The 26,253-nt window shown below is 43.8% G+C and overlaps 1 protein-coding gene across 4 annotated transcripts in view; it reads right to left on the bottom strand.

The window, feature by feature from the left end:
• LRP5 (LDL receptor related protein 5) overlaps nt 1-25,124 on the bottom strand; it is a 170,312-nt gene extending 145,188 nt beyond the window's left edge. The window contains exon 1 of one of the 4 annotated variants that reach the window (XM_072038505.1): nt 25,082-25,124. In XM_072038505.1, the coding sequence (XP_071894606.1) occupies nt 25,082-25,109 (28 nt within the window). In that variant the 5' untranslated portion in view covers nt 25,110-25,124. Of the gene's footprint in view, nt 1-849; nt 1,051-20,940; nt 20,961-25,081 lie in introns of those variants that run through there. The other 3 variants (XM_072038506.1, XM_038179756.2, XM_027457566.3) reach the window with 3 other exon arrangements.
• Nucleotides 25,125-26,253: the final 1,129 nt, after the last annotated feature.

Raw genomic sequence — 26,253 nt, 5'->3', positions numbered from 1 at the left:
GGACAGAACGCAGCCTTCGTTTATCTCTCCATATACATTTTATTTTTCACGTGGGAGCACTTTTACTTTAAAGTAGCGTCGTGGATCACTGCGAAGAGCAAGGTCCCAGCAACCTGGGTGCCCAGGTCAGCACACTGGGTGGGAACGGGGAAGCAAACCGGGCTCGGCGGGGCCGGGGCCCACGCGTGGCAGCCCCCCAGCCCGCCCACAGCCTGACAAACGGAGCCGGGGGGGCTGCGGGGGGGCCCTCGCCTTCCTCCCACCCCCTTCGGCAGCCGTGCCAAGAGGTTTGATTCCGCCTGGGAGCGACACCCGACACCAGCTTCCCCAAACCCCGCAGAAAGCCGCGGCTGGGACCGCGGAAGAAGCACGGCGCAGGGTGGGCTGGGGTTTTTCTGGGGGCACGACTTTTGTGGTTGGTTTATTTTTTTTTTTTTTTTTTTTTTTTTTTTTTTTTGCAACCCTACGAGTTCACCAGAGTTCCCCCTACCTCTGCCCCGGGGGGAAATACCCTCGGACCCCAAGGACGTGTCCCGAGGGGGTGCAGAAAGAAGCCCCCCCCAGTCCCCACCACACACGTGCCTTTAGGGGGAGCAAAGAGGGGTTAGGAGCAGGAATAGCAACCCGTGGCACAAGCACCCCCGCCACCAAAACCCCACTCACCCCAAATCCCGCCCACGTACCCCCCACCAAAACCCCGTCTCACCCCATTCACCCCATCCCGTCCCCATCCCGGGAGGGAAGGAGGGAAGGGGGGGGGATAAGTTTGGCGAAGTCCTACAACAAAAGGGGCTGAGGCTCCCCCCCACCGCCGCCCCCACGGGCCCCTCGGCGCCCAGAAGAACTCACCCCCGGCCGGGCCGGGCTGGCAGCGAAGCAGGGAGGCGGCCAGGAGGCGCAGCAGCAGCAGCAGGAGCGGCGGCGCCGCCGCCTCCATGTTGTGCCGCAGCAGCAGCCGCCGGAGCGTCTCAGGCAGGCTCCATGCTCGGGGCGCTGCGCTCGGCGGGGAGGGAGGCGGGCAAGGGGGGAGGCGCTGGAGACGACCCTCCTCCTCCTCCTCCTTCTCCTCCTCCGCCTCCTCCTGCTCGCACCCGGGGAGGAGCCCCGAGCCCGGCCGCCCCACGCCCGGGGGAGCGGCCCAGGCCCCGAGCCCGCGGATCCAGGGGACGCCGGGCTCTGGGGGGCTGTTGGGGCGGTTCTGTCTTTGAGGCTGCTTGGGGGGGGGGAGTTAGGGGTGTTTTCTTTTCCTTCTTCCCTTCTTGTTTTCTTCCTTCTTTACTTCTTCCGTCCTTGTTCCTGTCTTCTTCCCTTCCTTCCCTCCTTTCCCTTTCCCTCTTCTTTCTGGAGCACTTTAAAACCAGGCAGGAGATTGCAAGGGGGGCAGAGGAAGGGTCAGAAAAAGTTGCTTGCCCCATGTTTAAAAAGAAGAGTTTCTGCAACTGATGTAGAAAAGCAGTGTGAAGATGCATGCTCCTTTACCTGTCTCCAGGAAAAAAGGTGGGTGCCTGCTCCTGTGAGGGGGAATTTTCCTTTCTCTTCTCACCAAAACATTTTCTGAAAACTCTTCTCATCTACCTTACTTCTCAAATAAAGGCACTTTTCAGCAGCAAGTTTGTGTTGCCTGTTCATGTAAACGCATTACCAACAAGAAAGGGGCAGAAGCATGTTATACAAAAGTAGAGGCTAAAAAAGATAAAGATGGCACTGACTGGATTTAGACAGATTTCAACAGAGAACACATTTTCCAAAGGAAGGTATCTGCTTTAAGAATAACTCTTTAGGCTAGAAAAAGCCATTGGTGACCAACTGGACCCATGCAGCAAACCAAGAGAACTATTCATGGGCATAAACTGCAGTTTCATGCCACATGGAAGTTCATTCTGCACAGTAGCATGGAGCTGGAATAAAATGTTTGAATGTTTCTTTTTAGAGAGTATTCTCACTTGGTATCCCCTTTCCTTCCTGAATCAGCCTACCTCAATTAACAGATTGGGTGGCAGACTTAAAGCTAAAGCAAAGGGGAGAGAGACCAGGCTATGGAGGTAGGCAACTACAGAAAAAAAAGTCTTACCAGAATGTTTTTTGGGGGGCTTTGATGATAAGACCTCTGCTAAAACATTAATTGCTATCTAAAGTGCTGGCAAATCTAGTAGCAGTCAGGAGGAATGCAGTATTCCTCCAAACTGGATGATGCCATTTTAACCTCAGCTAATAAGTTGTTGGGGTTTGGGGAGAAAATTAAACTTGGGCAACTCCAAAAGGAAGTCTGACCTGTGTGCTGAGAAAGCTGCCTCCCACCTTTTTGCCAGCCCTGCAAGAATTCCTCCAGCAAAACCTGGGAGAGCAAAGGTGTGACATTCCTGAAATATCGGACACATACATTTGTGAGGAAGTAAAAAACTGGTTAAAAATACCTTATTGGAATAGCAACAACATAGTGTTACACTTTTCTTTTTTCTTTTCCTGATAGAAGAAAGAGGCACTCCTTTCAGAGAAGGTTGCATGCACACAGTACCCAAGTAGGACTCCAAGAACAGAGCCAAGAAAACGTAGGTGAAACAAGGCATTGAGTAACCCCCTGGGCAAGTCACAGTCTAGCATTTCATCAGTTTCTCCTTTCATGAAAGGGGCAGGGGGAATAATTTTCCTTTCATCCTGTCCACATAGTGTAAAAGAAGTTGCAGCAGGTTTAGGGCCTGGCTATAGGAAGAAGGAAGAGGAGAAGTGCAGACTGCAAGCCCAGCACACCCCCTCGAAGTTGCAAGCAGGCCGGTTCTTGCGTTCTGCCATTGTGGTCATCCCTGACGGAGAAAGGAGGGAAGTGCAGAGGCATAGAAGGGAAAACAAAGAGCCCAGCTGTATGTGAACTCTGAGGGATGTCCTTCGGGGTAGCCTAGCCATCCCACCACAGCTGGAAAACTTGGCTTGACTGAATTGATTTAAATGCTTTCTATGTATTTACTCCTCCTGGATTTCTCCCTCCTATCCCAGTTTACAGCATCCTTCTCTCCCAGCTGCCAGAGCTGTCTGAGCTCCTGTAGAGCTAAACACTTAATGACAACTGCAGAAGCCCCTAAAGTGAATTTACTGCCTTATAAATGACACACAGGTTTATTTTATGGTGAATATCAGTACCAAGACATGCATCTTTATTCCTCTGGGGCAGCACTGTTTATTGAAGACAAAGTCACTAGATCCAAATCCGTTGAGGATATTCTGTGGTGCTTTACAAAAAGAATGCAAAGTGAACAGAAAATAATAAGACTACATTTTCCTTTACTACTCCTAAGACCATAAGACTGAATCACTTTCCTTTTTCAGCATCTCAAATACACTTCTTCATACTTCCTCACCCACCTTTTGGACAGAAAGCAGCCTCAAACTAGAACTATGTAGGGACTCAGTCCTTCTCACCCTTTATCACAATAGAAAATGTGTATAGGTAATCTAGAATAAGAAAGAAATGACTGAGGAAAATATCATCTGGATGCAGGTTCCCTTGTCTCCTCCAAAAACTCAATGCAAGGAGGACACCACGTATACAACAGCCACAGTTAAGATTACACCTACTGAGAAGACATCTGAAGAAATCTTCGCATAGGATGAGTGTCGTTATGGGCTCACCATGACATGCTTCAGAAGATTTCAGCTTTGTCTCCACATCCATCCATCAGACTCTATAGGAACCACTCAGTGGCTCCCGCAACATCAGTTGCTTGTATTCTGCCCACATGGTAAATTTTTTCCTCTTCCTTTATCTGTATTGCCAGTTCAGAGCATTATTCCCTGCAGATGCTAGCACAGTCCAAGCCAGGTCTGAGGTTGCACAGGACTTTCAGGCACTGCTTTGAAAAAAGTCACTTGTTGAGCATTAAATGACACTTAAATGTTTAGAACTAAATAGCTGCACTGCCACTAATTAAGCTGCCTGACATGGTAAAAGAGCATTATCATTACTACCTCCTAATCCCTAGAAAAAAAGGCCATAAGACATACACATTTGTTTACATCATGCAGGTTCCCTGGCATTGCACAGTCATAAAAGCAGATCTTGTTCAGATCAAATACTCCCCAAAATATCTCCACAACCCAACGTTCTTTTTTTTTTTTTTTTTTTTAAATGGCCAGTTTATTGTTTCTTTCCCCTCCCCAGATAAACTATAACATGAACTGAACAGTTAAAACAGCAAGAATCTGTCATACAGACATAAAAAATGTGTGATTTAAGTTAAAGCCAGTGATCTTTCAGCCTCTGGTTTGTATGCTTTAAGACACTTATGAAAATAACAACGAAAAGCAAGTCAAACTTTGTTATGTTAAATTTTCTATACAGGACTTGTTATGCTTATTAGGAGAGCTATAAGGGTTCAAGCACTGAAAAAGGTTAAAAGGTTTAGGTTGGTCAGGAAAGGGTTATGGTTAAATATCAAAAAAGCTACTCTTTTGGGGCCTAGGCAGCCAAGCAAAAGAGCGTGTGTGCGTTATAGATACAACTGTAGAACACTGTGCATTATACATGTATAAACTGGAGAACTTTCCTTCCCAGGCAGGGTTCCAGTGCCATGCATGGAAGTAAAACCCTGACATTTCTAGTGCAGCCATTTCCAGTGTCGTGACCCCAGTGAGGTTACAGCAGCTAAACAGGGCTGGGAGGGGAAAAAAAAAAAAAAAAAAAAGACAATTTTGTCAAATAGTTATATTCTAAGGAAGGGAAGTGCTGTAAGTAATTTAGATGGGACTACAGAAGGAAGGAGCCCGAGAATGGCAATCTTTAAGCATTTGCCAGTGCTTGAGATCTTCCACAGTACTCAGGGCCCATCTGCCAAGAGCTTCTACTCCAACAGAGACAAAAAGAACACACATGCCAATAATGTAAATACAGGAAAATCTGGAGACATTGCAAGTCAAGAGATCAGAGTGCTATGGGACAGACTTCCTGGAAGGAGTGAGCTTAGGGAGAGATGGCTGACAGGTTTGCAAGAGGAACACCAATGTTAAAAAAAAATGTATGAAAGGCGTCCTGGTAGTATTAATTGAAACAATAGTTAAGGTTGTCCTGTGTTAATGAGATGGCAAGGGTAAAGAGCCTGTTCCCAAAGCCTCCTGCTGGCCAGCAGCCTCAGGAACAGAGGGGCTGACACTGCCTGAGGAAGAGAAACATGTCACCATAAAAAGTTATGAAAACATAAAAATAGTTCAGTGGGTTTTTTTGGTGGTGATTCTTGGACTCTGAATACTTTTCTGGTCACAACTGAACTCCCTGCTACAGCTACCAGACCAGCAGTCATCACATTTCTCTGCGCTGTACAAGCAAGAGTTGCTGTTTAAAATTTCCATGCAGCTACCTTCACAAAGCCAGTTGTAAATCTATTTGAGCTGCACTTTACATCTCATTATCGGTCACCAAAGTTCTGTATCAAAGTGAGGAAATATCATCCCTTTAGCAGGAAGTAAGGGAACTGTGAAAGTGTGAAAGGAGAGTGATTCTGCCTGGAGAAACACAGAAAGCCAGCTGTAATTTTTTGCCCTATATTCCTCATGGAAGACTTTTTTTTTTTTTTTTTTTTTTTTACAAGCAACTCCAGTATTCCAGTGGAAATCTAAAGCGACAGCAAAAATTAAAGGAGTCAGCACAGAAATAAGTATTGAAGTAGCACTACAAAAATCCCCAAATGAAACACTTTTTTTTTGTTGTTTTTTTAAGAAATTCAGATAAGTTGAACATAATATGTTCTGCCTGATCCAGACTGCAAGGTCATTAGATCTAGCCTATGCTGCATCCACATAACTGACCAAGTAGGTCCATTCATAGAGCTATGCATCTCTCTTTTTCCAGTGCTTGCAGGGACCTAAAACATTAGGTTTGCACAGCCATTAACACAAGGTATCACCTGAGGCCTTACTACAACAGCCAGTAGCAGGTTTCTTCAGTCTCACTCCAATGCTATATTCATCACATGGGAACTTCTCAAGGAGTATCTCAGCCCCAGTCAAGACATAAGATAAAGGGTAACCTGAGATGCCTTCTCCAAATGCAGCATTGACTGGAAAGAACTGGGCTTGAGATAAGAAGAATGTAAGAGCAGATCCTGAAAGGGTCAGAGAGAGGTGTTGTGATTTAGGGTGGCATCTTTACATGCCTCTACACTGCTCCAAGCATCTCTGCATTACACAGGAGTCTTGTACCAAGCAGAGCAAGGAAAGATTCTTATGAAGGATCCTGAAGCCCCGGTAATCTCATTGTTTGAAGAAAAGCATTATGCAGTAATTGATGTCTATAAATGATCATTCCACATCTCCCATTTGCCCACCCATGATAACTGGCTTTTCACCACAACATTCAATTCACTGCAAACTTCGGTTGGTGTATTTGCCTTCTTTTCCCTATGTACCATAGGTTTGCTACAGCTGGCAGATTACAGTCAGTGGTTGCAAACAGAAGCTCCACGCAGTCATACTCAAACTGCTGAGTAGCCCATACTTCTCATAGTAGAAGAGGTAAATCTGGCATCCATCTGTCTTCAGAGACACAGCATTTATTCATACAACAGCCAAGTCCTGCCTCACTTTACCCCCAACCAACTGTGGTTGATACATCTAAAATAATACTATAAATATTATAAAATAATACAATAAAAATAAGCTGCTACAATGTGTGTGACAGGCCACAGAATGTGCTACATTTGTAGTGTGATTACCCTTTCAGCAAGCACATGGGTGTAGAGAGGAAACATTGCAAAACACCATGATCTGTTAGCACTAGTACATGCCTGTCATATTCATTCACACCTTAAAAGACAAAGCTCACCTCCAAGCATTAAAAGCATCACCAAGTCAAGTAGTGTAAGATTAGAAGATGTAAAAATAGTATCAGAGCAAACTGGTGGTAAGATGCTCCCTTAACTAAGTTATAGCTAAGGTCACAAAGGTCATTTCTTTGACATTTTCAGCACGTAAAAAGAAAATTCTTTGACTTTTCAAAGCTGCTTAAGATAAAAAGTGTTGTAAGCAGGGGTGAAGCCATGCTCGACTAGTTACTGTCTGACTAATTTTTGTGGGCGGTTAAGATGCCAGGCAAGACTTGCTTTGTCCTGGCAAGATGTGAATCTTTCTTGTATGCAGTGGGAAAGGCCCCACGACATGGCTCAGTGCCATGACTATTTAGATATTAAAATGGTGGATGTTGAAACTGGTCCCAATTGCAATGTTACATGAACCCGACGTGCTAGCTGCCTGCTGACAGCACTTGGAGTGGTTCTTGCTGGGATCGCACCAAGTGCTCCTGTCGGCTGCCAAAGAAAGGAGGTGGAAGGTAAGGGAAAAAAAAAAAAAAAAGAAAGTGACGTGCAAAGGAAAAGCTGCAGACAGGTGTAAATGGGAAAAGAGTCCTGACTTCCTATAGTATTTCTATAGTATTTATGCAGGCATCAATACATACACGTGCAAGTTTCCTACATTTAGCATTCTCTTGAACATTATCCTCTTAGCACTTCGTAAACAGGAGAACCTATGATATGCCCACACTGAGTTCACTGTGTTGCAAGTCAGTTGACTGAAACTCTGTACAGAAAACTGAAGTTATTTCTGTGGTGGTGCAACAGCGTGAAATGTGCCTGAAGGTCGGTAATGGTGAATAACTTCCCGTAGATGGCAGCATTGGTGAGCATCACCAGCCACACCGCAGGTCCGGATAGTCCAACTAATACCTACGATTTTTGTAGCACCTTTCACTGTTGGAAAGCAAGGCGGTGTTTGTTTGTTTTTTTAATCTATTAATGATTCCGGACACTTCACCACTCACGTTCACCGATATTTCTCTGATGCTGAGATCATACATTAAACAAACAATATTTGCACAGTACAAATACATAACAGACACGCGTTTTGGTACAGTACAGCACATACAGAGGCACAGGAATGTGGTGCTGAGGCACCACTCAGGAGTTCAGAACTTCTGCACAAGAATTTATTTGAAAGCTAATACTTGTACTAATGAAATATCAGCATAGCATCATCAATTAAAACAAAAAACTTACGACGTTCAGCTTAGGAAACAGAAGTGTTAAGTATTAGGGTTTTATTAACTGGATTTCTATGAGATCAAAACAATTGCTTAAGTCAACATATCAGAGCATTTGTGCCAAACATGACAGTGTTAATATCTTGGACTCCTTCACTCCAGAGAAAAAAAAGTGTCTTTACAAGAGATTTCCACCAGCTCTATCTTCAGTTTACTGTTTGACTTCACTGCAGAAACAGGCCAGTCTTAAAGTTAGCTTTGATTTACTGATTTTCACCTCTCCAGCATTTCTGGGTTTTCCTTGCTGCTGCGTTCCCTGGGGGATTTTGTAAAGTAAGCATCTGAATTCCTCAATGTGGCTGGTAAATCAAGAATAAAACCTGACAGAAGTGTAATTTACACCCGGTGTAAATTCAGGCCATAAGAAAACTGTTTAGAAACCAAGTTATAAAACTTCAGCCAAATTGAAATATGGCAATTTTCATTATGAGAATACCTTTAATTGCCAGGGGAAGGAAGGGACTAGTGAGACAGGAATATCACAGAGCATGGGCTGTTCCACAAGTTCCTCAACCATACATGAGGAGAAACACTGTGGATGCAAAATCTTGAGAAACCACACACAGGATTGAAGTCCTCCCTATTTGATGCTAGTAGTGTTGAAACACACTGAAACAAAGGAGGAACACAAGCTGGTTGAGAGTGACCAAACAACAAAGCCTCAGAGCCTTAAGAAAGAGCGAGAAAAAACAGTTTAAGCTATTGTAAGGAACATGGAATTAAATGAACAGAATTCAGAGGAAAGATCTCATGGGAAAGAAGCTCAGACAGGTCTCCTATCCTTAAAGAAAGGGTACCTAAGACACAAACTGCCCTAACATAAAAGTTGCAGGGACAAAGAGACCAAATCATGACTTCTTCAGCAGCCCTCCCCACAGAATGAAAGCCTGTGGATATAAAACAACGGTACAGGTATACAGAGATAATCAGGGAGGCCATGGCAGAAACAAAAATACAACTAGCATGGAGAAGAAAGATGACAAAGCTTGCCTTGTTAGAATAACAGAGAAAGGAAAACAATTGAGGAATTGATTTACTACAAGACAATGAAGTCTCTTGTTAGATGTCATGAAGCAGGCATAGTTTTTAATAGACACTGAAGCAAAAAATCATTTTAAACCACTATGGATCAGGCAGTCAACATAATTAATAACAATGTATGGGAAAACCTCAGGATAGAATTCAGGAAGAACAGAATAGACTTGATACATTGTTCTTAGTTGGATATTATTAATCCTGGGAAATTTAGGAGAACCTTCAGAGCCATTACAGGTAATCTCTGACAGTTTGTGCAGGATTGGAAAGTTTCTGGAAGACAGAAGAGTCATCCACACATTTTGAATGCAGACTGTATTCATCTTTGAAAAGGGAAAGGGAGGACTCAGAAGCATGACTTGCTTAGTTCAACTTCAATTCCAACAAAAACCAACACAAACCGTTTGGAAGCACCCACCAGGTAAATCATGAGGTAAGTAACATCCAGCACACATCTGTCACAAACAAATCACTTGAAGCGTGTTTAAATTCCTTTTTATGATACAGACAGATGACAAGCACAGGAAACCACATACTTTAACTCTGCTAAGGGCTTTAGCACTGTTTCACATGACCTCAAAAGCTAACCAGAAAAATATGGGTTGGATGAAAATGCTACAGAGTAGCTGTGATATTCATTGGAAAATGGCATCAGTAGCTGCAACAGTCATCAGGATTGGCTGGTCTATAGGAAAGAGAACTGAGAAAAGTGAGAAGACTATTAGCTTCTTTAAAGAGAAAAGAAAAAAATTTACACCCTTGGTAAACAGGTCAAGAAGCTCAAATCACAGCAAGGGAAGTCCAGGTTAGAACTGAGGAAAATTATTATAAGGCTAGCTGGAACAGATGCTAATGGAGAGTGAGGAATCAGCCCTGCCAGAGGTTTTAAGCAATCCAGTAAGACACACACCTCAGATTTATTGCACACAGTCAGTTCTCTCCTGAGGCTGGGTCATGGGCCAGCTGACCTCTTGCTGTCCCTTTTTCACCCTGATTTTAACAATTCCTTACAAAAGAATTGCATTAGTTTACTAGGATGCCCAGTAGCCCAAAGGGGTAAACCAGTGCTAATGAACTGAAGTACAAATTGACTAGCTTCTCTTCTCTTGCCCAGGCTTAAAAAAAAAAAAATACTCACCAAGAAGGGGGAAAAAATAAAGAAGTAGATAAAGCTGTTAAGCTGCTTTACTTTAGTAATCTCGGAAGTCATGGCATTAGAAAGGGCTCTGCCACACTGCAAATTGCTGATGCTGCTCTGTGGTTTCATGGGGTAACAAGATGCCCATCCAGCCACAGCCATTGCACACACTTTTCACTGTGCAGCAGGCAGATTTGGACAGCAATGGAATGAAAATAGAGGCAACATCACCTAATGAAGAGGGCATGGTCTGAGGTGCTGAATGCTTGGGTTGTATTCTCAAGTTCAGCATCTGATGATACTTTTACTGTGTGCTTTGCTTTAACCACCTACAAAAGGGAGAAGAATCCTACTTTCCTCTGAAATGTTTTGAAGTCCATACGTAAAGAACACTACATCACAACTACACCACCTTCCATCAATTCATCAGTGAGGAAAACAAAAGATTCCTCATGTTAAAATCATGTCTTTACCTTCCTTTAAGTCCCAAAGGACTTTTAGGATGCACCGCCTGCTCATGTGAAGAGGCCCAGTTCAACGGCGGTCAATCCTGTTTTGGTCTACACAGTCTATGACATGAGACAAGCCACGCTGACATCTGTTATTATTGCAAAAAGACACTATAAATTCTGAAACAACCCAAAACCAAATGGAAAATAAAGGGAAAACACAACAGAAATAAAGGCCCCTTAGCAACTGGGCAATAAAAAGCCAAAGTGGAATGTATAAAGCAGCTACTTGCAAACAAGGAGCTCACACTTTATCTGCCAAGACTAAAAGACTAACCTCAGTAAAGCATGCCAGGGGAAAAAAAAAGAAATCTACATAGGGGCAATAGCTCTGTGTGAGACCATTAGTAAGTATAAGCTGCAACAGGTTATTAAGCAGCTTGGATTTAGGGGGGGGGGAAAGGTTTTTCAAGCCTCCAAAAACTTCAGGCTGAAATCTGATCATGACTCTACTTAGTATAAAACACCAGAACTCCTCCTACTTGAACTAAAAGGTATGTCTTTGAATAATTGCAATTAAAAGAGGGCAAGTGGTAGCTAAACCTATGGCAGTGAATTTCAGCAAGAAGCTGTGGAATGCACTTTGTATTGCTACTTGGTCAAAGGGGGAGCACTCACATTGCTTGTTTGGAGAAAATGGGTGTGGGGAAGTCTGCCTGTGCCTTCTCTCTGAAGTGGTTGTATTTGGAGTATGAAAGTCTCATCTCTGGAGGACTGGAGAGGAAAAGCAGAGAAGCCACATCCCGTGGAATTTCAGCTGACTGGGAAGCAGGAGCCAGACCTGTTCTAGTTCTGTAACCTGTTTGAGAGGCCAAAAAGAACAAAGAAAGAGAAACAACAACTAAGCTATCCTTCCAAAATTCATCAATGCCTTATTGATACCCTCTCCTTGGGCAACTTGACCTGCATATTATCTTTGTCCTGTCTTTGCCAGGAGAAAGGACACAAAGCCTGTTGCTTTCTCTGTGTTCCAGCCCATGCTATCTGGATGGGAGAGGCTGAATCCTTCTTTCCATACCTCCCTGCTATTTTCAAGCCTTGTAAGTGAAGAATAATCATTATTTGTGACCCACGGGGAAAAATAATAAAAAATAAGTTGGAAGAGAAGAGATAGGGGAAAAGATTGAGGGAAGGAGGTAGTCTGAGCTGTTGACTTGTTGTTACAGCAGAAGTGAAAAAGCTTGAGCTCTTAGCACTCAAATTTCCAAGAAACACATGACGTTAGAGACGCAGTCTGTGCTCATCAGCCCTTGCTTAAATATTTTCTTTGGCTCCATGACTGTCCCTGGCCTGAGCTCCTGGCGCCGTGATGTCACTGTAAGAAGCCAACACCAGAGCCCTGGTAGGAGTGGTGGTCATCATGCTGGCTTTCTGGTACTGCCCTGGGTTAGTCATCAGCTCCCCGTTATCACAATAACATGTCCTCAGGGAACAGGCCAGTTTTTGGTTTTAACGTTCTTATTTCCCTCATAAACAAGAGGAACTCTCGTTTATTTGCTCTTTAACTATAAGAAATAATCCAAAAGGACTCTGAAGGAGTTTGTGGGCACAACCCAGGCTGGAATAGGTGGGAAACAAACAGCTTTGAATTCAAAGACCAAACTCATTAGTAAGCTGGTATTCCTGTAAGGTAGGACATCATCAGTGCTGAGTCTTACTTAGAGGACAAGCAAAAAATCATTCACCTCCTTCCCTTAAAATAGGACGGCAACCAGGAAGAGTAAAGTGAAATATCCCAATATCTTACATACACACACAATGCAAGACCAGGTGTGTAGACTGGCAGTCATATAAACATTGAAATAAAAGGCTGGATTTCTTAAACATCTCAGGGTACTAAGGATGGAAAGACTGGGCCCAAGGGTGGCACTTCAGAAACTCAGGCCTAGTTGCTGGGTGTTCACAGCACCCAAATACCTGGTCCCACTTCACTAACGCTTGTGCTATCTGGAAGTGTCTCCTCTTCCCCTGGGGAAGGTCTGGCCAACTGACTAAGCCAGCCCAAGTCTGCTGAGGAGAGGATGGCTCACAGAAGGTGGCACAACTGCAGGCTGATCTCCAGAGAAGCAGCCACACAGGTGGTGACAAACAGAGCTTCTGTACCCTGTGTGGGACTCTTCTGCACAACCGGCGGGTAAGGGGTATCTCAATGTTACTGGACATCCCTGTTCCAACACTGGGATGACACACTGATCTTGCCTCAAAGATGAGGCCAGAGCAACTCTTGACCTGTGAACAGCCTGTGATAGTGCATGTATGTGCGCCAGCACATTTCTAGATCAGAGCTACAGAGCTCTTCTCCACACCTCTCATCCTCCCTTCTGCCCTCCACTCCCTGTGGTGTAAGTTTTTGCAGAAACTCAGCGTAGCAGCCATAAATACCAGTATTTCTTCCACAGTACACATTCAAGCTGGCCTGAGAACAGGCTTTAAAATATAATTTAAAAAGCAAGCAAAATATTCTTAAACACAGACTATAAAGAGACAAGAGTCCAGCCCCTGGTACAGCTGGAAACTGCATTGCAGTTACTGCCAGGTGAGGTCAGCAATTTATTGTTTCAGTGGAGAAGGGAAGGAAAGGACAACTCAATGCCAAGCTCATTCAAGTACCACCTGGGCTGTTTAAGTGATTTCCAGCATCTTCCAGCCTCTAACCCTTAGCCTGCCTTTTACACCAGCTCTACCACAGCATAGAGTGTTCCTTGTCACCAAGTCCTCCTCTTGCTCTCTTATAATGGAAAACAGCTGTGGCAGGCATGTCCCAAACAAAGCCTTACACATTCCTGGTGGAACTGCCTCCTCACCGCCAAAACCCCCAGACTTTATATTTACTACAGAAAATTCGAAAAGACAACCACTTTTCCTCCTCCAAGCTGTAATTTCCTCCCTGACAGGCCTGTCAAATTTAAGATTTCATGTGCTATTCTTATCTTGAATCCCTGCTTACCCCCTGCCCCACAGCTTAGGAAAGCTGACATCCCTCCAGCACCATGAACATTGCTATAAGTAGCTTCTGTGGAGCAGAGCAGCACATTCTTCTTTCTCTAAAAAACACCACAGAGGGTGGTTTGAAGTAGAGATAGGAAAATCACTGCAGAGCAGCAAGAATCTGACTGAACCTCACTACAATTTCTCACCAGGTGGAATCCTGATTAAAACAGGCAGGTGATGAACAGCTCTTCTGTTTCACTTTGCATCCCATTTTCTGATAGAAACTATTACGGCAAAATTCAGAGAGAAGGTTTGGGCATGTGATCTTTCAGGTTCAGTTCTACAAACTGGACAAGTTTGGGTGATTGTGTTTAGGTTTCAGTACAGAAGAAAGCGCTGCGTACCTACTGAACAGAAGGCTGGTGAGAATTTTACCCCTCCGGTTTGGCTGTGAAAGTCAAGTCGTGATGTGGCCCTTGTTGGCACAAAAACAACTGAATTCATTTTGTTGGACTGCACTCTGAGGAACCCGGGACAACATAAATTGATTTGAACCACACTACCAACCCCAGAAATCTATCATCTGCCATTTTTGCTACTCAAAGGAAAAAAAAAATAAAAAAAAAAAGCATGTGCAAGCCATTGACATAGCCAAGACATACTGAATGATTTCAGGCACCAGCAACACATTTCAGTGCACCCTCTTGTAATGTGGTGACTTTCAGAGCTGCTTAGGGATTTCTTTTTTTTTTTTGTTTTTCCTTCCCAGAAAATATTAGTTCCTGTAATGCTGAGGTCCTGCCTGCCTTTTTGCTGCTCAATTCTCCTCCCACCCAGCAATCTCTGTTTCAAGATCAACCTGAGCTACTGGCAGCCAGGGCTAGGGAAAAGGAGCAGTGACCAGGCAGGGAGAAGCACTGACACTATACTTTCTTTCCTGATATTTTTTTCTCCAGTTTTCTGAGCTCTAGGTCAGCCACATAAGTTATCAAAATTTGTTCTAACATTACACAAAGAACTGAGGGAGAATGTGAAAGCAAGGCCGAACAAAGGAGGGTCACAAAGCAGGCTCTTCTCCCACAAAACCTTTGTTTACTGAGTACACTAATAACTAGGATGTACCAAGACTATCTCAAGGCTTGCTCTCCTGCAAGCTAGCTTCAGGTACTAATTTCCTTAACAGTGGAATTCTTGTGGCTTAGAAAGACAAGCTTGCTGTCAGCTTGACAGCCAAAGAGCAAGTTTTTCTGCATTTTAACCCCTACCTTTCTCCCCTTCTCAGCCCAGCAGCATTGCTACATGGGCAGCATGCTAGACCAACTGCCTCCCTGGAGAAGATGAGTGCACAAATACAAGCAGGCCTCCAGGATTTCTCCTCTTGCTCCACCTACAGCAAAGTTTGACCGTCCTGTCCATCGCACCTGCTAAGCTGGAATGGCTACAAAAAGGCTGATATTTCTTCCCCTTCCTTTAAAGGTCATGAATTTCATGCAAACAATGGTTTTCACAAAGGAAATGTTAGTTCTATTGGCACCTCTGTAGACAACACTGATTCAATGCACAGAAACAGGTGGCTTAGATGCAGGGGGCTCACCTGTGACTAAACAAGCCTGAAGGTGTGCAAGGAACCCCATCCTTTCAGGTCTACTTTGAAAATGGCTTCATTGATTTAGGTCAAAGGAGGAAAAAAAAATCCCTACCACCACATCTTTTCAGAGGCATCTGCTAGGCCTTTGCCTTTTCCTCTCTAGGGATTCATTGGCTCTGTCTCTCCACCCAAGTACATCATAAGGACCGATGTATAGGTGAGACTAAAGGTTCACCTCACCTCTTTCTCCCTCCAGACAGAAGCATGTTGGGATTTCTGTGGTTTACAGGAGTCAACGGAGAAAGCATATGAGACAGATTGTGTATGGAACAATCCCTCCCCTGCCACACCCTCCTTACTCCTGATGATTAGCAAATCACTCCTGTATCCCACAAAGGTCGTTCTCACCAGAGTACCTAGAGGCCATAGCAGCAAATACCAGCATCCATGGGACTTGCTGGAGCTTGTACTCACAGCTATATTTTGAGCAGGTAAGGCCATCCCAGCTCCATCTGCAAGCATCTCAAAGTTCACCTCCCACAGGGGTTTTCAGCCAATTCAGTGCAGTGGGTTGGTGAGCCTGTTAGCAGAAGTCCCTGGAGTAATAGTTTGTGAATACTTCCTCCTACCTATCCCTCCCAACAGATTTTCATGACTAACATCAAAATCTGATACTGAGACTTCTCCAATGAGGGTGTGCATAAATATATATGAAGTTTTAATACTACAGTACATGGAGCCAGCTCACATCTGGCCTAAAACAAATCTACCAATAAGATAGGATCAGGACAACCCATTTTGCATGGGCAGGGAAATGCCATCTCCTGCCCACTTGACCTCTGGCTGTAGCATTTGCTGCAGCCACAAGCAATCTGCCTACTCCAGTGCCTCTGAGCCACCAGGTGGGTGGCCTTAGAGAAAACTGAGTCACAGCTCATTTCTGGCCACCAGTTGACAATCAAAGCCAATCTCAGCAAAATCTACATAGGATGCAGTGGTCAGCATTTGGCCTGTAATTTCCTGTGTTACACATAATTATATTATCCTTAATGTAGAGGTAGGGCCACCGTATGTTTTTCACATCCCCCACTTGTATCATCACCAGCACCCAGCTGTGCTCTACAGAAGATTCCCAGTAACTTTCCTGAGGTCAGATATGTAGAATAAGTAGTATGTGGATGAGGAACAAAGCCCTTTCATTATTTTTATGGACATAAATACAGCATTTATTACAATTAAACCAGACACATAACATTACTGAAAGAACATTGAGGGACTGCAAAGAGCTCAAAATAAAGGTTTAGTACAGCAGCACCCTCCAGATATCACCAAGGTGAAAGAAGTGACAAGTGAGCAAGCCTGTATAAGGATGATGTGGACACATTTACAGAGCACAGGTGCAGCCATTTTCTCCAGCCCTTCTGATTTTCCAGCACCAGGCATATGTACCAAGCAGGTTTCTCCTACACGCAGTAGGGAAGGCAAAAATCCTTTCTCAAATTACATGCTGTCCCCTTCCCACAGGCAATTACTTCAGCAGCTGAAGTCTGTGGTTAATTTGTGCAGGAAACTGCAGCATCTCGCCCCATTTCAGCAGGAGATTTGTGGCATTGCAGAAAGGCAGGAGCAGCTGCTGCTGTATTTTAAAGAAAGCATGCAGGACACTTCTCTGCAGGAAAGAAGTTACAGAATGGGGCAAGGAATAGTCACAACTTCCATAAATGACAAAGGTTTGGTTGCTCCAAACTGTAATCACAGCAGACCTCACAATTTTTTCATTACCCTCATAAATTACCCAATGAGAAACCTCCTTCCTAAAACCTTGTAAAATCCCATAAAATATGTCGTGTTGTTCCAACACCACTGTCCATGCAGTGTCCTGCACAGAATGCTGGCACTTTCATCCTCCAGAGAAGCCCATAACAGTGGGTTACCTGCAGGTCACTTTGGTCCCACTAAAACCCTGCAGAGCCATCCTTAAAACATTTGGAGCAGAGCTGAAACAGCAGCTTTCCAGCTTTTAAAATCAGTGTTTTAGAAGTATGCACGTAAGAGCGAGTGATAAAACACACATACCGCTTACAGGAAGAAAAAGTGGAACGAAGAGGCTGTTTTGCCTCTCTGCATGACTGCTATGCAGCTTTTTTCAGCTGCAAAAACTCACTTCTACAAAGCACCAAAGGTTATTTAATCACAATCAATGCCATTAAATCAGGCCACATTAGGAAAAGAGGTAAGAGATGGCAAAAGCCTGCGCTGGATACCTTTTGTAACTGCAGTAGTTTTAGCTCATCCAGCTTTATAACCTTACCCAGCACATACAGGCGTGCACACATGCAATGCCTGCAGCAGAGCCTGCGCCTTTCTGGTGGCCATCCTCAGGGTACAACAGCCCCTGGAAAGGTTGCAGAGACGCTGGAGAGCCAAACCCAGGTCCTCTGAGAAATTTACCCTCCATCTCCCTCTGGTGGCTCGGTGCAGCACTGTGACACCGAGCCCGAGGTTGGCAGAAGGCAGCAAGTTAGCATCCAGCTCTCCAAACAGCAGCTTAAGCTCCAAGACACTGGCTCCTGGCAGCAAACAGGGATTTAAGCGAATCATATGCAACTTAACTCAATTTTCAACATTACACCCTCCCTAAGACTTCAAGAAGTCATGAATTTCCAATGAAAAAAATATAAAATTATATTTTTACTTGCCTTTAGGGATCACATCTCCCAGCACTTCTCCTTAAGCTTTAAGATGAAAAATTTGACCCTTAAGTGATCACCTCATTTGTTTAGCTGGAAGGAACTGTTCAGGTGAAATACCACATATGATGCGAGAACTGGCAGACTAGTTTGACTGGGGCCCAGCATTTAATTATTACTTTCTGTTGTGGAAACAGCAATCAAAGTGGATGAAAGGTTCTCAGACTACTCTGGCATAGCCAATAATCCTGAATTCTCAAAGTTCAGGCAATCAAATCCCCAGATGCCACCTACCCATCCAGAAGCACTCTCTTATTCCTTGGCACTAATCAATGGATTAAATTTAGGTAGCTTCATAGAGACAAGCTTCTGGTTTTTGTTCCTGAAAAATAAATAAATAAATGTAGAAGTAGAGAACTAGAAAGAGAACTGTTGGTTAAACATATCTTGTGATACAGAGTTTTGGTGCCCTTAGTGAAGACACACAGTACTGATTCCAGTGATCCCTACCTGCAGGATAAATGTCTGCTGAACTTTGTCTTTCATGATGAAAAGAGAAGTGTGAAGTCCTATGATACAGATGAGAAAGAAAAAAAATCCACCTATTCACAAAGGGGACTAACTTCCCTGAAAGAAATGGTCAGGACTTAAACCAAACCACAAACTGAACAGGAGCCCAGAGTGCAAACCAATTGTTATAATTTGTCTAGAAAAGGTCAATCTTATTCTAGGACTACAGGAGCGGTACACATTTGGTACTAGAAAAGAAGCATGCCACAGGTCTGTGCAAACATAAGTGATAAGGAAGACGTGAAGAACATTTGCTATTTCTCACGATGCAAGAGCTAACGGGGAGGGAGGGAGCAGTGGTTAAATTGCCAGGCAAACACATCTGAGACAAGCTGTGGGAAATATGTTTTTTGTGTGGATAGCACGTAAATTGAGGAACTCAGTGTCACCAGATGCTTTGAAGATTAACCATAAGATTTGTCTAACTTCTTTTTCAACCAATTAGCCCATCAGGGCCTATTAAATATGATGATGCAGATGCAACCACCAGTTCAGGAAGTTTTTAAACCACTGATTGCTGAATGCAGAGACAGACTTATAGATTAAGTATAGTAGGATCCTTACATTTTCCCTATTCATTACTGAGCAGCACTAGATACCTTATAGTGCACTGAACTGTCGTGTATGACTTGCTATTAGGTTACATGTATTTTTCTACCATTGCAGATTTAATCTCTACCTTAGCAGAGTTTTAATCTCTTCTAGGCCTCACACTTACCCAAAATGCAAGCTAGTTAAAGGAAAATTAGTAATATTGATAGTTTAGGAATTACAGTGAACAACAACAAAAAGTTAGAAAGAACATACTTGTTTTGCCTCACACAGGAAAGACTTAAGGAATATATGGCAAAATACCTTAAATGTATAAAAAAATGAAATTAAAGAATATGGCTTAAGTTCTCTCCATCTAAAAAAATAATAAATTCTGAATTTATTATAAGCAAGATTTCAGTTAATCAGTGCAATAAAACTTCATAACTGTAATGTTAGTCAAGCATTATTGTAGACAACTTCACTTAGACTGTGGGATCATCTTCACGTAGGATCCAGGAACAGGTTTAGACAATTAATCAAAATGACTAGGTGTTCTATACGGGATGGCCTAGATATGCCTGATACTGCCTTTGTACAGAGGAAGAACCGCATTCATTTACTAAGTTTTTTCCCTGCCTGCATGTCTAGGACACCCAAGGATTCAAGATGCCAAGAATAAATCTAGTGAAGACAAGAGAATGCAAAGTGCAGACTAGGCAATACACAAAGGGAGTCAAAGTCTCCCCCAAGAGGACAGCCTCTGAGTATTTCTAAATAATACCTCTCTGGATATTTCTAAAGCCTTGTAAGACTATCCAAAACAATGTTATAGCCTGTTTTAGAAAGGCTCAGTAGCAAAAAAAAAAAAAAAAAAAAAAAAAAAAAAAAAAAAGCAGAATGGAAGCAACCCTCTTTCCAGGGAAAGAGTGTTTCTTTTCTTTACATCCCACGTTCACTGTCACACCTCCACAATTCAAAACCTTGCAGCTTCCCTGTTTCCTGCCCACCAGACAGGAAATAATGCCTTGCAGCCAGTCACAGCTATGCATAGCACCAGCTGGCCAGCCCACATCATGGTGTTTGACAAAACAGATGCTGGGACACTGTCACAGCTGAGCTTTGCTGGTCTCATCCTCAGTAAGGGCACCAGTCTGTGTTTCTCTCTTCTACCTACTCATGTCTTTCATTAGATTTATAGGTGCTTTACTATTGAGGCAGAAAGACCTCTGCCTAATTCATCATCACTGATAACTAGGAAATAACTGATTCAGGTGATGAGTGGTTCACCCACTGGTTTCAATGGGCCATATCTTTCCTTTAGCCTGCTGAATATAAGATTAAGAGATGACTTGACAACAGTCTAGATGCACCTGTGTTTCACAAGAGGGCCTTCTCTTACCACTGCCACAGACACAATAAGCTCAAGTGGCCTCATACCGAAATCCTGACTAGGAACATAGCACACCTTCTTAATGCAGACTTTTACTAACCTTGTAATCTAGCTTAAAAAGTTGCAGATTCTCCTCCCCTGGCCATTCTTGAATCAAAGCTAGGTTATTTTCTAGAAAACATTTCATACAGGTTTATGTTAGGCAGTCAAGACCTAACACTCATCTCAGTGCTTCTTGTGGCTCTTCCTTCTTCTGCCCCTTCAGCTTGATGTTGCTGACCTTCTGACTAATTGCAGGGGGCACAGTGCTTGTGGCTGGGCCTTTCACACAGGCATCTCATTATATCTGTGACCTTATTAATGGTGCAGACTGTCAACAAAAGTAGTGTGGCACCTGTTCTGTTCCAGGTCATTTTAGGTCATTTCCCACTTACTCTGATATTTTCTTCTTCAAAGAAAAGCACAACAGACTCACCCAGGCATGCCTCATATCCCCCAGCAGCCTCCAGTTCCCCAGCATCACAAACAGCTTGTTTCTGGCACAGTTTTCTTTCCTAGGCTGGTAACTGTGGTGCTTATAGCTAACAATCTATTAGCTGTAATTAAACAGCAGGTGCTGCCTCAGGAATCAGCTGCTCTAATCTGTTGTAGCAAAATGGTGAAAACATCCTCCGTTTGGGAGATTTGAGTCAGATGGCGCAGAGACCGTGGGTTAGAGGACAACAGATGAAATGACAAAGCGATGTTCAGTAGATCCAGTAGTATAGCTGCATTAAGCTGCAGGCCTTGGTCCAGCGTGCAGAATACAGAATTAAGTCTAAATAACCTCCAACGGACCAGTAGCGTTTGCTATCCTAAAGCATGGATGTCCCCCTGCTAAAATGAGAGTTTGGCACTGCCTGAGCCCTTGGCAAGTGACAGTCTGTGGGCACGACAGGTGAAGTACAGTAGAGAGCAGGCAAGGAATTTTGTTTGGGGCAGACTCAAGGCATGCCAGGCCCAGAAACCTGGTCATGTCCCCTTCCCTCTGCCAAGTCTCCACATGAGACTGGGCTCCACGCATTCAGACAGGAATATCTCAAGAACTGCCCACGTGCCTCTGGCAATAATGCTCTAACCTCTTGCAATAAAAACAAAATGATAGGCAGCTTTAGTCACCGACAGCTGTAAACACAGCCCCTCTCACCACTGCTACACTCACTTAATTGTATCATTCTGCCCCCTCAGAGCACACACACTGCCTGCTCATTGAGCACGGGAAGGATGTGGTTCACCAAGAACCATTTTCCAAATTCATCCCAATTGCTCAATTAATTATCCTTTAGCTTTGACATGAGGAACTAGTTTCTACCTTCTGCAGCAGGACTATTTTTAGTAAAGCATCAATTTTCTCTGTTTTGTTATCCTTTACTGTGTTAGTCCTGCCCATACAACAAATCTGGCATTGATCGCTTGTGGTAGACAAATATTTTGGCTTAAGCTATGAAAGAGGCAACAGGAGGAGGGTAGAGAAAAGGAATTTGAATAACCAGAAAGAGTATCGCTGTAAATCAGAGTTCCCACGGAGAAAGCAACCCTAATAGAAAGAAATTAAATACATATATATATATATTAGTATGTAGAAGTGAGTAAGTGTTTGTGAATGTACAACCACATATGTGACAAGCACCCCTCAACCTCTGCCAGTACAAATTCAGGTTAGTAAAATATACGTGCATATGAAGGGAGGCTTCAGCTTTGGCTAGTGTTCATGGTGTGGCAAAGACAACCCTGCCCACTACACAAGATCACCCCTTCCTACCAAACTATGGACCTAGTTCAACAGGAGAGGCAAGACTTATGGATCATTTTGTGGGCACTTCATATCCTCACAATGATTTCAGACTCTGAACAGCTGCCAGAAAAGGGATTGATCTTATCAGAGATCTCACCTCTGTGCTAATTGCTTTCCTGGCTGATTGAAATGAAAATAAGCAGTAGGGGTACTAATGGGAGCCAGACACTGTATTCAAGAAAACACTGCTTGAATGCTGGTCCTGCTACTTGCACAGAAAAAAAAAAAAAAAAAAAAAGGGAGAAGTCAAAAGGAGGTGTCCTCCTTGTCAACATTCATCCAGCTTGTAATGACATTAACACCTGAAGTGATTTGAAGCGAATGGCTTTAAGGCACAATCCAACTCTGCTTGTTACCTGCAAGGTCTCACTTTCCATGGGTGACACCTGGTGCCATGTGGCTGCTGCTGCCCCCCTACCCCAGCAAGAGCCTTTCAGGAACTGTGTCACACAGTCTCAGCCCCTTAATTGCATGTTCTGTCCCTCACCCAGGTCCTCAGAGCACACCCTCTTTCCTTAAAAGAGGCTCTGTGCATGAATCCAGAGCTCGACTAACATCCTCTGGTGCTTACCTGTTCTGTGGCTGGAGGATACAAGTGAGGAAGCAGCATAAACACCCAGCCTGTGAGTGCAAGGCTTTAGAAGCAAAAGGCCTCCCAAAATCATGCAAAAAAAAAATCATGCAAGTTTCAATGCCTGAAACTTGACTTTTTTTTTTTTTTTCTTTTTTTCTTTTTTTGACGCAAGACAGCAAGGAACAGACTTGGCTCTGGCTGAAGATGTCACTAATGCCATATAGGTTCTGTTACAGGCTGAGGAACCTATAGCAGAATGGGAGCCAAAGACAGAGGCACCAGAAAAGATTGAGGAGGCAAAATAAGAGTACAAAGTCTTCACAAACCACTTGTCATTGCGTACATACGTGCCTACCACATTTCTTCTTCAGTCATGATTTTGATTCGTGCTAGTCCTGAATGTTATCTCCTGCCATGGTGTGTGCATGAAAGGAAAATAATCCTCATGGGATCTGGAATTCTTGTATTCCTGACTCCCCATGCTTCTCAGGACCACCGAAAGAAACAACTGCTCGCACCCAGGCCAGGTGCTGGAACAGCTTGGACTGGGATGCACTGCCCAGTGGAGACACAGTTTAGCAGCAGCTGAACCTGGAGATCAGCCGGTGCCCCAGACTTTAAACCTTTCCACAAACTCAGTCTTTCTGTCATCTTTACTGCGGTGCTCACAGAAGAAATGCTTCAGAGTGCCCTTGGCTGTGATGAAAGGCCAGGGATCAAGGGACATGCAGTCAGCCAGTGGGATGGCTTCTGCAGACTCCTGCTAGATCTCTGTCTGCAGGCAGCATTTCACCAGGGGGATGTGTGAAAAGCAAGGCCGTTGGGATGTGTGTGGGCATGAGGCAGACTGGGGAGGAATCTCCCTTCTAGAGAACAGAGGAGCTTAAACCAAACCAGTAACAGAAAATGAGTATCAGAGATGTCTGTGATCAGTCCAAATACACAAGCTGTCTACAGACATGAATACAAGACATGAATACAATGTCTTGCAAGACATGAATACAATGCAGAGAGGGAAAGGAAATCCTGTAGGAAAACAAACAAACAAACAAACAAACAAAATTTATATTAATGATAGGCTCCACAAGAGTTTTCAGGCAAGGAGCACGGTTCGGGAGACAAATTATCAACCAAAGCACAGCTTCCAGGACTGCTGTCGGTAGCTCGGAGGAACAGCAGGGGAAGGTTATTAGGCTCCACCTAGAAGCCTGCCCCAGAGCCTCAGGCCAAATGCTGCATGCCATCCACTCCCCTAGGTGCGGCCAAAGCCGCCAGCATCACCGCGCCCTCGCCAGCTCTGCGAAAGGTTGCCGTGCACTGGAGGAGCCCTCTTCCCATCCTCCACCTCTGCAGAGCCAAGCAAACAAACAAACAAAATACCCAAAATAATGCCAGCAGATTTTTTTCCTCTGGATTCCCATCTTCCTGTCATGGAAGTAACAATTCAGCACTTTTTTCACTCACTTTAAACGGAGAAAGATTGATCTGTTTGGGATTCTGCCAAGAAGATCTCAAGCTAGACTTAGCTTAGACTCTTAGGTCCTGTTTTTCCCCCATCTGTAAAACACAGGTAGCCAAACATCTCATTCCTCCACGCCCTTTCTGTCTGGCCAGAGCATACATCCTGCAGTTGAGATCTGGTTATGGTTGTTGTTAAGACTTGAGGAGGCTACGGGTTCACAGGGGAGCTGAGTTTAACCCAAACTGCCTAAGAAAGCAAAAGATCTTTCTTTTCACTCTTGTTCACAAGGAGCAGCACCCATACAGAGCTACTTCTGCAGTACCACCCGCTCACATTGTGCAATCCTCCCCAGGAGGATGAGGGTAAAACTCTGCAAATGAAGCCCCCACCCTTCCATGTGCTAATCGGCACATCTCGGGAGGGCAGAGGCTCGAGTCTTGCTTCCTCCACTGGCACCACACCTAAAATATAATTTATTTTTCAGAAGGTGGGGGATTTTTTCATTTTTTCCCCATTTTAACCTTTTGCAAGGGTGTGGAAAGTGAATAATTCCAACTGAGCATTCCTTACCTAACAAACTTACAGTTTGCTTCTTAATTAGGAATTTAATAAATGCAACTTAATTATCTCTTAACACGATTACTTTATTAATGCCCACGGCCATAGCCCTTTAGGGCTCTTGATCTTGTCAGATCTCAAAAACTAGGCTGAGTCAACACTTGAATAAACAGCTGCCAATAAAATACCTGGTGCTGCCAGAGGTGGCATTTGCATTTCACTAGATGATTCCCTTCCCAGCCCGAACTCTGTATCTTCATCCAGTCCCAGTGCCAGGCAAAACTTTGCTCTCGGAAGCTCCGTTTCTGTGTCAGATAAAAAGTGACAGAACTGACCGTTTTCGATGCAGTTTGCAGCAAGCAAAATTTTAGAAGCCTGCTGGCCATGTCCCAATCCAGCTGGAGTAATTACAGTTCCCTTTCCATGCTTGAAGGGAACTTCAGTTTTCACCAGGAACCAGTTTTCTCCGCTTCTCAAGAGCTGTTGTGCAATGCTGCCATATACTGTTAAGACCTGTCTACATGACAGACTCCTGGAAACTTTTTAGGTACCTGAAGTACCTATAAAATGCTCCTTAGCCATCTGTAACTTTCTGGCTGTTAGGATGTATTAGAAGAGGAGCACGTATGAACAACTCTTTTTAAGGCCACCTAATCATTTCTGTTCTCAAGTGGCTTTTTTCAGTTGTAGGCAACTTCATTAAACTTTAACTTTTTCAGCTGGAATTCTGCCCTTCTGGTTTCTGCCTAATATTTTTGGAAAGTTTGGTTCAGATGTTTTTCAGTTTTAGGGCAGTGAATAGGCAAGGAAAAATACAACTGCTGCCATCATTTAAATGTTAAAATAAATTTTCTGTAATCTCATCTTGAGCAATCCTGTTCTTCAGCAAGAGGAGAGAACTTTTAAAGTTGGCTCATCCATGCACTTGTTAGTTTTCCAGTGAAAACACATCTCAAAATAGCTGAAACACATCAGTGCCTACTGAACTAACCTACTCAGGATACGCTACTTAAAATCCAGGAACAAATCCAGAGATGAGTTTCTCAGGCATTAATTTCTCAATAGCAGTAATGGTGATGGAGTTCATGACACTTCAGTGCTAGAAAAGACTTTCTGTAGAGCCAGTTCTTCAGGACAAAGGAAAGCAGTTTAAGGGAAAGGTTGCATACAACGTCAGGCAAGAGAAAGATGGTGGGAAAGAACAGCCTATTCCTAGGATAAGGAGGTACAGCTCACCCCCGGGTTTGCAGAGCTGACAAGGTGAGGCTCCTTTCTTCAGCTCCACAAAGAGTATCTGTCTGCTCGAGTAGGTTTCACCTGGTCATACAGTGACTGAGACTGAGAGGAGTGAGTTATTGCA

Source organism: Anas platyrhynchos, chromosome 5 (genome assembly GCF_047663525.1).
Source record: "Anas platyrhynchos isolate ZD024472 breed Pekin duck chromosome 5, IASCAAS_PekinDuck_T2T, whole genome shotgun sequence".
Classification (NCBI taxonomy): Eukaryota; Metazoa; Chordata; class Aves; order Anseriformes; family Anatidae; genus Anas; species Anas platyrhynchos.
The sequence above is the reverse complement of the archived record's forward strand: the minus strand, read 5'-3'. Positions and strand labels throughout refer to the sequence as shown.